Source organism: Pristiophorus japonicus, chromosome 4, assembly GCF_044704955.1.
Source record: "Pristiophorus japonicus isolate sPriJap1 chromosome 4, sPriJap1.hap1, whole genome shotgun sequence".
Lineage (NCBI taxonomy): Eukaryota > Metazoa > Chordata > Chondrichthyes > Pristiophoridae > Pristiophorus > Pristiophorus japonicus.
The window spans coordinates 267938205-267953207 of record NC_091980.1 but is presented as its reverse complement, the minus strand read 5'-3'; the positions used below and the strand labels follow the sequence as shown (position 1 = coordinate 267953207).

Here is a 15003-nt window from a genome sequence, read left to right as displayed (position 1 = left end):
GTCACCCAGAATCATGGGTTCACTATTTCTACTTATTTTTGAGAAAAATCATAAGCCACTCCTGAGAATTCTTTTAATTGTTGAATGTATCACATGGTTAAAACCAGTTGCCCATACTCCCTTTCCAAGGGCTTCCTTCCTTCCTTCCTTCCTCCCTCCCTCCCTCCCGGAGCGGGCCAGAGGCTGGTCATAATGGGGGCAGACGTGCTCTAGTGAGGGTCGCAAGTGGAGGCGAGACGGAGTCACTGCCGCTGTCAGTCATCAGCCTGGCACTGATGACATCATGACGCGTGTGCATCACCACATCTCTCCACTTAACAGGGAGAGCCTTTGTTGGCGGCCCGGCTGAACCCGGGGACATAATTATTGGTCCGATCTGGCAGTCGGCCAACAAAAAAAAACATGGCGGCCGCGGCAGTGCGCCCTCCCCTTGAATGAGCGCCATACAGCCATGCCGCACACACTGAAAACACTGTGCACCGACAGAAAACATTGTCGAGGACACCGCATGGCGGGATAAGGTGCAGGAGGTCGGCGGTGCGGGCTTTGGTTACGCACTCAGGAGGGGTTGTTACCAGTGGGGCGGAAGTGGGGACCGTCGGAAAAATCCCCGAGGTGAATTCCACTTGTGGCGACCGCAACTCGACTCTGCCACTTGGCCGCTGCTTTCCGGTGGTAAGAGGCCTTTTCGGGAGGCTGAATTTCGGCTCCCACAAGTCAAGACCATGTCCAAATGTTAACTTAGACTGGGATTCAAACTTATCCTTTCTTAATTAAAAATCCAATGCAACTTTGCAGTGGCTACTGGGGAGCCCATTAACTACTTGTTTTGCTTTTATGTTTCTATTTTTATGTGAATATTTTACTCATCAAGAGATATTAGTGGTGGAGAATGGACCATTTTCAGTTGCTGATACCCCTCACCATCAAGCTCTCCCAGGTCATGTATATCACAGTAGAATGCGGAACAAAGCTCCTCTGCCACAACAGCATGCCTTGTCTCAAACATGAGAGGAGCACACAGGACTGTATTTGGGCCAGCATGACATTTATCTGATCATGCCAACCATCTTGTGGTTTATCTAAGTGAAACTTCAAATTTAGTGCCAAATTAGGGTTAATTTCTTCTTAATTGAGTTATAAGAAGTAATGACATGTAATTTTAAAATTTCAGGTCCTGGAAAGTACTTGGCTGTAGCATCTCACGATAACTTTGTAGACATCTACAATATAATGAGTAGTAAACGAGTTGGAATCTGCAAAGGAGCCTCCAGCTATATAACACATTTGGACTGGGACAAAAGAGGTATGCATGTCTATCTGTCTCTGACATTTAAAAGAAAAATGTGTAAATACATATATTAGATAAATTTTCTGCAATAACATCTTTTTTCTCAGAACTGCTCATGCTCTACCACCGTAGCTTCACCAGAAGTGCAACGGTAACTCTGTTTATGCACATAAATGGGATTTCTGTCACAAATCGAGTGAGGTTACAGTGGTGGAGCGGGAGCAGCTGCGAGGAAATTTCCAGCCTTTATTACAATTCTTCCATGTGCTAAACAGAACTAAGCCCATGACACCAGTAGGGAGAATTAAGAGCAAGACTGGCGTGTTACATTTTTTCACCTCACAAGTTAAGTCCTGATTTCAGCAACTTGTCTGTATGTTGACTGCCTTATTTAAATAGTAAACATTTTTATTTTTAGTTAAGGTGACTTTAATACCCACTTGAACCACTGGTCAAAGTGCCAACATGTTTGAGCTGTTCTGAATGTCTTGATATTTTTTGTTAATAAAACATGTCTCTCAGCAGGTTATTCTGAAAGACCATGTCATCAAACAGAATAGCATTGGAGGGTCTTGAGATGAATTGGCAGTCAGTCTTTGTACTGACCCATTGGGCAATGGCTTCTCAGTAGAGTTAGACCACCAGACCAAACACCATGAGGTTTTCACTCCTTGGTTCTGGGTCTGATGTTGACTTTAATACCATTAGCAGAGTGGAAGTCTAGTTTCATACCACCAGCTCAAGACCTCAATCAAATCTTCATTGCACTGGAAGAAAAAATGAGTTTACCTACCTTGTGGGGTCTTAGTCAACTGACCTTCCACAACTCCAACTAACATCAGAAATGTTCCCTATGGAAAAACTGCCAGAATAGAACCTACATACTGTTGCTATGTACATGGACAAATACACTGATCCAGAAAGAGTAAGCTGTCTCTCCTCTCCCTGAATTAGCTTGATGGAGATCTTCGGAAAATCCCGAAGCCAAGATTGAGAACAGCAGCTGTAGAAATATATTGAGACATTTTATCACAAAGCTGTTATGTATGTAAACCTGTAAATACCATGTCTAACCACCAGAGGGCTTATCCCCTGGAGTCCCAAGGGATTGTGGGATCTCTTCGAACTCCAGGGGATAAGCACTCTGGTGGTTAGACATGGCATTTACAGGTGTGACCGTAGTCCTTAGCGATAGCCCAGCACCTGTATATAAGGAGGCCTCATATGCTGGAGAGGCACTCTGAGATCTGTAGTAAAGGACTACGGTCATACCTTACTTTGAGCTTGTAGTATCTAGTTTGACTCTTTATTCAAGATATAACAACTGGTGATGAGATACAAATGACGAACCCCACCGCAACAATGCAGAGAACCGTGGACATCCTGGAGAAATTTTCGGAGGGAGGTGATTGGGAAACCTTCGTGGAGCGACTCGACCAATACTTCATGGTCAACGAGCTGGAAGGAGAAGCGAACACTGCCAAACGAAGGGTGATCCTCCTCACCGTTTGCACGGCACCAACGTATGTCCTCATGAAAAATCTGCTCGCAACAGCGAAACGCACAGACAAATCATACAATGAGTTGTGCAGACTGGTCCGGGAGCATCTAAACCCAAAGGAAAGCGTTCTGATGGCGAGGTATCGGTTCTACATGTACAAGAGGACTGAAGGCCAGGAAGTGGCAAGCTACATCGCCGAGCTAAGGCGCCTTGCAGGACATTGCGAATTTGAAGGACACTTGGAGCACATGCTCAGGGACTTCATTGTACTTGGCATTGGCCATGAAGTAATACTTCGCAAACTTTTGACTGTAGAGACCCCAACCTTGAGTAAAGCCATAGCGATAGCCCAGGCATTTATTGCCACCAGTGACAATACCAAACAAATTTCTCAGCACACGAGTGTTGCTGCAAGTACTGCGAACAAAGTAACGTTGTTTTCGAATCGAAATGTACAGGGCAGGACTTACACGCCTGCAGCTGCACGTCCGCAGATGACTCAGAGTCCACCATCAAGGGTGGTGAATACAAGGCCATGAACACCTTGTTGGTGCTGCGGAGGTGATCATCATTTTCATTCATGCCACTTCAAAGGATACGTTTGCAAGGGCTGTGGAACAATGGGAAACCTCCAACGTATGTGCAGGCGAGCTGCAAACCCTACTAGTCCTGCAAACCACCATGTTGCAGAGGAGGACAAATCCACGGTAGATCATGATGAACTAGAGCCTCAGACCGAGGAGGCAGAGGTATATGGGCTGCATACATTTAGCACAAAGTGTCCCCCGATAATACTAAAGGTTGAAAGTAGTGATGTTGGAGAGGGCATCAAACAGGAAATTAGGGGTGCATGCAATAAAGGTGCAGCAGTTATCAAGGGTGACTTTAATATGCATATAGATTGGGCTAACCAAACTGGAAGCAATACGGTGGAGGAGGATTTCCTGGAGTGCATAAGGGATGGTTTTCTAGACCAATATGTTGAGGAACCAACTAGGGGGAGGCCATCTTAGACTGGATGTTGTGTAATGAGAGAGGATTAATTAGCAATCTCATTGTACGAGGCCCTTTGGGGAAGAGTGACCATAATATGGTGGAATTCTACATTAGGATGGAGAATGAAACAGTTAATTCAGAGACCATGGTCCAGAACTTAAAGAAGGGTAACTTTGAAGGTATGAGGCGTGAATTGGCTAGGATAGATTGGCGAATGATACTTAAGGGGTTGACATGGATGGACAATGGCAGACATTTAGAGACCGCATGGATGAACTACAACAATTGTACATCCCTGTCTGACGTAAAAATAAAAAAGGGAAGGTGGCTCAACCGTGGCTATCAAGAGAAATCAGGGATAGTATTAAAGCCAAGGAAGTGGCATACAAATTGGCCAGAAATAGCAGCGAACCCGGGGACTGGGAGAAATTTAGAACTCAGCAGAGGAGGACAAAGGGTTTGATTAGGGCAGGGAAAATAGAGTACGAGAGGAAGCTTGCAGGGAACATTAAAACGGACTGCAAAAGCTTCTATAGATATGTAAAGAGAAAAAGGTTAATAAAGACAAACGTAGGTCCCCTGCAGTCAGAATCAGGGGAAGTCATAACGGGGAACAAAGAAATGGTAGATCAATTGAACAAGTACTTTGGTTTGTTATTCTCTAAGGAGGACACAAACAACCTTCCGGATATAAAAGGGGTCAGAGGGTCTAGTAAGGAGGAGGAACTGAGGGAAATCCTTATTAGTCGGGAAATTGTGTTGGGGAAATTGATGGGATTGAAGGCCGATAAATCCCCAGGGCCTGATGGTCTGCCTCCCGGAGTACTTAAGGAGGTGGCCTTGGAAATAGTGGATGCATTGACAGTCATTTTCCAACATTTCATAGACTCTGGATCAGTTCCTATGGAGTGGAGGGTAGCCAATGTAACCCCACTTTTTAAAAAAGGAGGGAGAGAGAAAACAGGAATTATAGACCGGTCTGCCTGACATCGGTGGTGGGTAAAATGATGGAATCAATTATTAAGCATGTCATAGCAGCGCATTTGGAAAGAGATGACATAATAGGTCCAAGTCAGCATGGATTTGTGAAAGGGAAATCATGCTTGACAAATCTTCTGGAATTTTTTGAGGATGTTTCCAGTAGAGTGGACAAGGGAGAACCAGTTGATGTGGTGTATTTGGACTTTCAGAAGGCTTTCGACAAGGTCCCACACAAGAGATTAATGTGCAAAGTTAAAGCACATGGGATTGGGGGTAGTCTGCTGACGTGGATTGAGAACTGGTTGGCAGACAGGAAGCAAAGAGTAGGAGTAAATGGGTACTTTTCAGAATGGCAGGCAGTGACTAGTGGGTTACCGCAAGGTTCTGTGCTGGGGCCCCTGCTGTTTACACTGTACATTAACGATTTGGACGAGGGGATTAAATGTAGTATCTCCAAATTTGCGGATGACACTAAGTTGGGTGGCAGTGTGAGCTGCGAGGAGGATGCTATGAGGCTGCAGAGTGACTTGGATAGGTTAGGTGAGTGAGCAAATGCATGGCAGATGAAGTATAATGTGGATAAATGTGAGGTTATCCACTTTGGTGGTAAAAACAGAGAGACAGACTATTATCTGAATGGTGACAGATTAGGAAAAGGGGAGGTGCAACGAGACCTGGGTGTCATGGTACATCAGTCATTGAAGGTTGGCATGCAGGCACAGCAGGCGGTTAAGAAAGCAAATGGCATGTTGGCCTTCATAGCGAGGGGATTTGAGTACAGGGGCAGGGAGGTGTTGCTACAATTGTACAGGGCCTTGGTGAGGCCACACCTGGAGTATTGTGTACAGTTTTAGTCTCCTAACTTGAGGAAGGACATTCTTGCTATTGAGAAAGTGCAGCGAAGGTTCACCAGACTGATTCCCGGGATGGCGGGACTGACATATCAAGAAAGAATGGATCAACTGGGCTTGTATTCACTGCAGTTCAGAAGAATGAGAGGGGATCTCATAGAAACTTTTAAAATTCTGACGGGTTTAGACAGGTTAGTTGCAGGAAGAATGTTCCCAATGTTGGGGAAGTCCAGAACCAGGGGTCACAGTCTAAGGATAAGGGGTAAGCCATTTAGGACCGAGATGAGGAGAAACTTCTTCACCCAGAGAGTGGTAAACCTGTGGAATTCTCTACCACAGAAAGTTGTTGAGGCCAATTCACTAAATATATTCAAAAAGGAGTTGGATGTAGTCCTTACTACTAGGGGGATCAAGGGGTATGGCGAGAAAGCAGGAATGGGGTACTGAAGTTGCATGTTCAGCCATGAACTCATTGAATGGCGGTGCAGGCTCGAAGGGCCGAATGGCCTACTCCACCTATTTTCTATGTTCTATGTTTCTATGAATTAAATGAACTCTCGCTGTCCATGGAGCTGGACACGGGCGCAAGCCAGTCCATAATGAGCAAAAAGACTTTCGACAAGTTGTGGTGCAGCAAGGCCTCAAGGGCAGTCCTGACTCGCATTCGTACTATACTGAGAACGTATACAAAGGGACTGATCCCCGTAATCGGCAGTGCTACCGTAAAGGTCTCCTACGATGGAGCGGTGCACGAGTTACCACTCTGGGTGGTACCGGGCTATGGCCCCAAGCTATTCGGCAGGAGCTGGCTGGGAAAGATACGCTGGAACTGAGACAACGTCCGAGCGCTTTCGTCTGTCGACGACCCCTCACGTGCCCAGGTCCTAAACAAGTTCCCCTCGCTGTTCGAACCAGGCATTGGGAAGTTCCAAGGAGCAAAATTGCAAATCCAATTGATTCCGGGGGCACGACCCATCCATCACAAGGCGAGGGCGGTACCTTACATGATGAGAGAGAGGGTGGAGACTGAGCTGGACAGGCTGCCACGAGATTGCATCATTTTGCTGATCGAATTCAACGAGTGGGCCAGTTCGATTGTTCCAGTCCTCAAGGGAGACGGCACCATCAGAATCTGTGATGATTACAAAGTAACTATCAATCGTTTCTCACTGCAGGATCAATACCCGCTACCGAAGGCAGACGACCTATTTGCGACGCTGGCGGGAGGGAAAACATTCACGAAGCTGGACTTGACCTCTGCTTACATGATGCAGGAGCTGGAGGAATCATCGAAAGGCCTCACCTACATCAACACGCACAAAGGTCTCTTCAATTACAACAGATGCCCGTTTGGGATTCGATCGGCCATGGCGATATTCCAGAGGAACATGGAAAGCTTGCTGAAGTCGGTCCCGCGCACCGTGGTCTTCCAGGACGCCATCTTGGTTACAGGTCTGGACACCGTCGAGCACCTGCAGAACCTGGAGGAGGTTCTTAGTCGGCTTAATCGTGTGGGCTCAGGCTAAAACACTCGAAGTGCGTTTTCCTGGCGCCTGAAGTGGAGTTCCTGGGGAGAAGAATCGCGGCGGATGGCATCAGGCCCACTGAGTCGAAGACGGAGGCAATCAAGAATACACCGAGACCACAGAACGTGACGGAGTTGCGGTCGCTTCTCGGACTCCTGAACTATTTTGTTAACTTCTTACCGGGTCTTAACACATTGTTAGAACCCCTGCACTCTTTACTGCGTAAAGGAGATGAATGGGTATGGGGCAAAAGCCAAGAAAATGCCTTTGAGAAAGCTAGGAAGCTGTTATGTTCAAACAAATTGCTTGTGTTGTACGATCCATGTTAGCGTTTGGTACCAGCATGTGATGCGTCATCGTATGGGGTCGGGTGTGTATTGCAACAAGCTAATAAATTTGAGAGATTGCAACCGGTTGCTTATGCATCCAGAAGTCTATCGAAGGCTGAGAGGGCCTACAGTATAATCGAAAAAGAAGCGTTAGCATATGTTTACGGGGTAAAGAAAATGCATCAATATCTGTTAGGGCTCAAATTTGAATTGGAAACCGACCATAAGCTGTTTATATCCCTCTTTTCTGAAAACAAGGGGATAAATACGAATGCATCGGCCCACATTCAGAGATGGGCACTCACGTTGTCCGTATACAACTACGCCATCCGCCACAGGCTAGGCACAGAAAACTGTGCTGAAGCTCTCAGTAGGCTGCCATTGCCCACCACAGGTGTGGAGATGGCACAGCCTGCAAATTTAGTTATGGTAATGGAAGCATTCGAGAGTGAGCAATCACCTGTTACCGCCTGACAGATTAGAACCTGGACGAGCCAGGACCCCTTACGGACCTTAGTAAAAAAAAACTGTGTGTTTCACGGGAGTTGGTCTAGTGTCCCGTTAGAGATGCAGGAAGAAATAAAGCCGTACCAGCGGCGCAAAGATGAAATGTCTATACAGGCAGACTGCCTCCTACGGGGTAATCGGGTAGTGGTGCCAAAAAAGGGCAGGGACACTTTCATTAGTGATCTCCACCCACCCAGGCACCGTAATGATGAACGTGATAGCCAGATCCTATGTGTGGTGGCCCGGCATCAATGCAGACTTAGAGTCCTGCGTGCACAAATGTAATACATCTTCACAGCTAAGCAATGCACCCAGGGAGGCGCCACTAAATTTATGGTCCTGGCCCTCCAAACCATTGTCCAGGATCCATGTTGACTATGCAGGTCCATTCTTGGGAAAAATGTTCTTCGTGGTTGTAGATGCGTACTCCAAATGGATTGAATGTGTGATAATGTCGGCAAGCACGTCCGCAGCCACCATTGAAAGCCTACAGGCCATGTTTGCCATGCACGGCCTGCCTGATATCCTTGTAAGTGACAATGGGCTATGCTTTACCAGTGCCGAGTTCAAGGAGTTCATGACCTGCAATGCGATCAAACATGTCACATCTGCCCCGTTTAAACCAGCGTCCAACGGTCAGGCAGAACGAAAAGTTCAAACAATCAAGCAGAGTTTGAAGAGGGTAACATAGAAACATAGAAAATAGGTGCAGGAGTAGGCCATTCGGCCCTTCAAGCCTGCACCACCATTCAATAAGATCATGGCTGATCATTCCCTCAGTACCCCTTTCCTGCTTTCTCTCCATACTCTTTGATCCCTTTAGCCGTAAGGGCCATATCTAACTCCCTCTTGAATATATCCAATGAACTGGCATCAACAACTCACTGCGGTAGGGATTCCACAGGTTGAACAACTCTCTGAGTGAAGAAGTTTCTCCTGATCTCAGTCCTAAATGGCCTACCCGTTATCCTAAGATTGTGTTCCCTGGTTCTGGACTTGCCCAACATTGGGAACATTCTTCCCGCATCTAACCTGTCCCGTCCCGTCAGAATCTTATATGTTTCTATGAGATCCCCTCTCATCCTTCTAAACTCCAGTGTATAAGGGCCCAGCTGATCCAGTCTCTCCTCATTTGTCAGTCCAGCCATCCCGGGAATCAGTCTGGTGAATCTTCGCTGCACTCCCTCAATAGCAAGAACGTCCTTCCTCAGATTAGGAGACCGAAACTGAACACAATATTCCAGGTGAGGCCTCACCAAGGCCCTATACAACTGCAGTAAGACCTCCCTGCTCCTATACTCAAATCCTCTAGCTATGAAGGCCAACATACCATTTGCCTTCTTCACCGCCTGCTGAACCTGCATGCCAACTTTCAATGACTGATGAACCATGACACCCGGGTCTCGTTGCACCTCCCCTTTTCCTAATCTGCCGCCATTCAGATAATATTCTGCCTTTGTGTTTTTGCCCCCAAAGTGGATAACCTCACATTTATCCACATTATACTGCATCTGCCATGTATTTGCCCACTCACCTAACCTGTCCAAGTCACCCTGCAGCCTCTTGGCGTCCTCCTCACAACTCACACCGCCACCCAGTTTAGTGTCATCTGCAAACTTGGAGATATTACACTCAATTCCTTCATCTAAATCATTAATGTATATTGTAAAGAGCTGGGGTCCCAGCACTGAGCCCTGCGGCACTCCACTAGTCACTGCCTGCCATTTTGAAAAGGACCCGTTTATCCCGATTCTCTGCTTCCTGTCTGCCAACCAGTTCTCTATCTACGTCAGTACATTACCCCCAATCCCCAATACCATGCGCTTTGATTTTGCACACCAATCTCTTGTGTGGGACCGTGTCAAAAGCCTTTTGAAAGTCCAAATACACCACATCCACTCGTTCTCCTTGTCCACTCTACTAGTTACATCCTCAAAAAATTCCAGAAGATTTGTCAAGCATGATTTCCCTTTCATAAATCCATGCTGACTTGGACCAATCCTGTCACTGCTTTCCAAATGCGCTGCTATTTCATCTTTAATAATTGATTCCAACATTTTCCTCACTACTGATGTCAGGCTAATCGGTCTATACTTAGCCGTTTTTTCTCTCCCTCTTTTTTTAAAAAGTGGTGTTACATTAGCTACTCCCCAGTCCATAGGAATTGATCCAGAGTCGATAGGCTGTTGGTAATTGAAGGCTCACTGCAGGTTCGCTTATCCCGAGTCCTGCTCAGTTACCGCACAAGACCCCACTCACTCACTGGTGTCCCTCCCGCTGAACTGCTCATGAAAAGGGCACTTAAGACAAAGCTCTCGTTAGTCCACCCTGATCTACACTAACAGGTAGAGAGCAGGCGGCTTCAACAGAATACATATCATGATCGCACAAATGTGTCACGCGAAATTGAGATAAATGAACCTGTATTTGTGTTGAACTATGGACAAGGTCCCAAGTGGCTTCCTGGCACTGTTGTGGCTAAAGAGGGGAGTAGGGTGTTTGTGGTCAAACTCTCAAATGGACTCACCTGCAGGAAACACTTGGACCAAACCAAACTCAGATTTGCGGACTATCCAGAAAAACCCACAATAGATTCCACCTTTTTCGACCCTCCAACACGCACACAAGTGGCAACTGACCCAGCGGTTGACCACGAAGCAGAACCCATCACCCACAGCAGCCCAACAGGACTCACCACCCCCAGCAAGGCCAGCTGCGCAGCAGCCCAGCGAGGGCCCAACAACCGACTCACCAAAATCAGCATTTGCACTGAGATGATCAACCAGGGAAAGGAAGGCCCCAGATCGACTCACATTGTAAATAGTTACACTATTGACTTTGGGGGAGGTGGGGGGGGGGGGGGGGGGCGGTAAGTGTTATTATGTATGTAAACCTGTAAATACCATGTCTAACCACCAGAGGGCTTATTCCCTGGAGTCCCAAGGGATCCCATAATTCCTTGGGAGCACCTGTATATAAGGAGGCCTCACAGGTTGGAGAGGCACTCTGAGATCTGAAATAAAGGACTACGGTCACACCTTCCTTTGAGCTTGCAGTATCCTGTCTGACTCTTTATTCAAGACATAACAAAAGCCATGTTGAATTTCTGGCTAGTTCCACGGGTCATTCCAATTCGCAGGAAATGGTGAAATTGATGGCCATGAGTCATATTATCACCAATAGGAATAGTGCAACTTGGACTCTGAGTGCAGCTTAATAATACCTATCCAGCTGTGGGTAAAATGATGATGCAAAGCTGATATTTTAATCATCACTTAAAATTCCATAGTCAACAGGGAGAATGGACTTTGGTAATTCAATACAGATGCTGTCTATGAAAACAAGTGTGTAAATAGTGGTTCTGGTACTGTAGGTTGGATATAATGTTAATATTTTTCAGCTCAGTGGTACACCATGGCCTTCTAATTAGTATTTTCATTGCAGTGAGATGAAGAAAAAAGGATTGAAGGGAAATGCCATACATGTGATTTGAACTATTCCTTGCGGGGAGGGTATACACCAACATAGACTGGTTGGGCCAAATGGCCTTTTACTGTGTTGTATTTCTGTGACTGGCTGCTCAGTTGGTGGGGGGAGGGTGAAAGATTCGTCAGTAGTGGGGGGAATGTACAACAGTGCTGCTTAATGTGAGGGAATGTACTTAGTGTGGGGAGGGAAGCATGAGATGCTGCTCAGTAAGGGAACAGGCTTGCAAAGTGCAACTCAGTGGTGGAGGGAGATAAAACATGTCCAGGGAATTATGGATCAGTCAGCTTAACATCAATGGTATGAAAAATAAAGGAGAAAATAGAAGAACATCTAGAAATCAAAAATATAATAATGAATAGTCAGCATGGATCTCAAAAGGGAAAGTCTTGCTTGAGCAACATAAGAACATAAGAAATAGGAACAGGAGTAGGCCATACGGCCCCTCGAGCCTGCTCTGCCATTCAATAAGATCATGGCTGATCTGATCATGGACTCAACTCCACTTCCCCGCCCCCTCCCCATAACCCCTTATCCCCTTATCATTTGAGAAACTGTCTATTTCTGTCCTAAATTTATTCAATGTCCCAGCTACCACAGCTCTCTGAGGCAGCAAATTCCACAGATTTACAACCCTCTGAGAGAAGAAATTTCTCCTCATCTGTTTTAAATGGGCGGCCCCTTATTCTAAGATCATGCCCTCTAGTTCTAGTCTCCCTCATCAGTGGAAACATCCTCTCTGCATCCACCTTGTCAAGCCCCCTCATAATCTTATACGTTTCAATAAGATCATCTCTCATTCTTCTGAATTCCAATGAGTGGAAAACCAAACTACTCAACCTTTCCTCATAAGTCAACCCCCTCATCTCCAGAATCTTGTTAACCTTCTCTGAACTGCCTCCAAAGCAAGTATATCCTTTCGTAAATATGGAAACCAAAACTGCATGCAGTATGCCAGGTGTGGCCTCACCAATACCCTGTACAATTGTAGCAAGACTTCCCTGCTTTTATACTCCATCCCCTTTGCAATAAAGGCCAAGATTCCATTGGCCTTCCTGACAACTTGCTGTACCTGCATACTATCCTTTTGTGTTTCATGCTCAAGTACCCCTAGGTCCCACTGCAGCACTTTGCAATCTTTCTCCATTTAAATAATAACTTGCTCTTTGATTTTTTTTCTGCCACTTTCCAACATTATACTCCATCTGCAAGCACAAAAGGATAGTATGCAGGTACAGCAAGTGATCAGGAAGGCCAATGGAATCTTGGCCTTTATTGCAAAGGGGATGGAGTATAAAAGCAGGGAAGTCTTGCTACAATTGTACAGGGTATTGGTGAGGCCACACCTGGAATACTGCATGCAGTTTTGGTTTCCATATTTACGAAAGGATATACTTGCTTTGGAGGCAGTTCAGAGAAGGTTAACAAGGTTGATTCTGGAGATGAGGGGGTTGAACTTATGAGGAAAGGTTGAGTGGTTTGGTTCTCCACTCATTGGAATTCAGAAGAATGAGAGGTGATCTTGTCGAAACATATAAAATTATGAGGGGGCTTGACAGGATGGATGCAGAGACAATGTTTCCACTGATAGGGGAGACTAGAACTAGAGGGCATAATCTTAGAATAAGGGGTCACCCATTTAAAACTGAGATGAGAAGAAATTTCTTCTCTGAGGGTTGTGGTTCTATGGAATTTGCTTCCTCAGAGAGCTGTGGAAGCTGGGACATTGAATAACTTTAAGACAGAAATAGACAGTTTCTTAAACAATAAGGGAATAAGGGGTTAAGGAGAGCAGGTAGGGAAGTGGACCTGAATCCATGATCGGATCAGCCATGAGGGCTCGAGGGTCCATATGGTCTACTCCTGCTCCTATTTCTTATATTTTTATGTTCTTATGAGCATAAACGCCGGCATGGACTGATTGAGCCGAATGGCCTGTATATCCTGTGTAATTCAGTTTCATAACTTGCCATAATGAGATTAAAATTCACGATCTCTAGACATCTAGTTCAGTACCATAACCACTACACTACCACATGCTAACAGACATTGTAAAATACAAGTTTTAATATCTTGATATATATGTCTGCATTGAACGTACAAGACTGCACAATATAACAAGCAATGCTGCTAATTAAATCAATTACACAAACCACTTGGATTTTTTGATTAAAGACGTTAAATGATCCTTAAGTAAATGAACCAAACAATTCAAAATGCTGAAAATTGGTATCATATTCAGCAGTGTCCTGTCTATTCTAATTATATCATTCACTAAACAAAAGACATAAATCAAATTGTTCTTTGGTTCTTTTCTTTTAATCAATCCTGTTTATTGAAGTTGAGGATTGATGGAAAGGTTATTGGTGTTGAGCAACAACATATTTCAATTTTCAACAGGAAAACTTTTACAAGTTAATACTGGTGCTAAGGAACAGTTATTCTTTGAGGCTCCGCGTGGAAAACCGCAGATTATAAATAAGACCGAGGTAAGACAAATATAATGGCCTAGAATTTGAGGGAGTGGGGCATATCATGGCATGCCCTGTTACTTAGACTTTTCCCCTTGCCCTTCAGCTCAATAAAAATGTTGTGCTGGAAAGTGCAAGCTGATAACGGCATGGCAAAGTCAACGGGGCATCTGGGACATTGGTGAACAATGGGACCAATGGTCTGTCTCCTTAACCAATGAGATTTAAGGATTGAGAAACAATCAGCTGAACGACGGAGAAGGAAATGGGGTAAATTAGAGTCAAATCGGGAAAGAGAAATAAAGGTTAAAAAGAATGATTGGATTAAGAGAGAGAAAAAGAGACAAATGAAAAGTGAGAAATATTTTAAAATTTATAATTTAATATTTACAAAATCTCCAACAACAATTTACTACCTGTAGGAAAGAGACTCCACAGTTTAAACTGTTCCTTTTCTGGGCCAGAGAGGTTAAGTGGCATTGTAGGAACATAAATCTCTTTGTTAAAAAAGCACTTGCGCTAAGTACTAACTCTAACCTTCTGCGGCAAGTTTAATTGGCAATTAATATGCAAATGCAGCAATTTCTTGAAACTCACAGGGAGTTTGAGGGCGAGCTGTTATTTTTGCGAGGCTAATGGCGCAGCGGTGCAAGTAGTCCAGCAACTTGTGGCGATTCGCAATTGATGGGGTATTTCTTCCTCGCCACAAGTTGCTGGATGATTTACACATTAATGACGACGTGCACATTAAACTTGCTGTTATTTTACAACAAATTCTGGGCCAATATTTAAAAGTACTTTTAATGTAGTGTCTTTAACGAGCCGATCTTTGTTTTGTAAGATTTGTTGAAATCAGTAAAAACTAGCACAAAATAAATTGTACAAACAGAACATTTACCTCTTTCAGGTTATTTCAAAGCCTTACTGTAATACTTAAACAATTACAAAAGAGGAGAAAACAGTTCTGCAAGGAATAACATGCAGTAGAGTACAATTTTTTTACATTAATAGTTTCTGAAATAGAATTTATATCAATTAACAGACTTTATCACAACAATAAACTT

General features: G+C 44.8%; 1 protein-coding gene across 6 annotated transcripts in view; it reads left to right on the top strand.

The window, feature by feature from the left end:
- The window catches only part of LOC139263402 (echinoderm microtubule-associated protein-like 5), a 302041-nt gene that overhangs the window by 189938 nt on the left and 97100 nt on the right, over nucleotides 1-15003 (top strand). For all 6 annotated transcript variants that reach the window (XM_070879445.1, XM_070879443.1, XM_070879442.1 and 3 more), the window contains exons 23-24: nucleotides 1175-1306; nucleotides 13869-13957. In XM_070879445.1, coding sequence (XP_070735546.1) covers nucleotides 1175-1306; nucleotides 13869-13957 — 221 coding nt within the window. The remainder of the gene's footprint in view (nucleotides 1-1174; nucleotides 1307-13868; nucleotides 13958-15003) is intronic.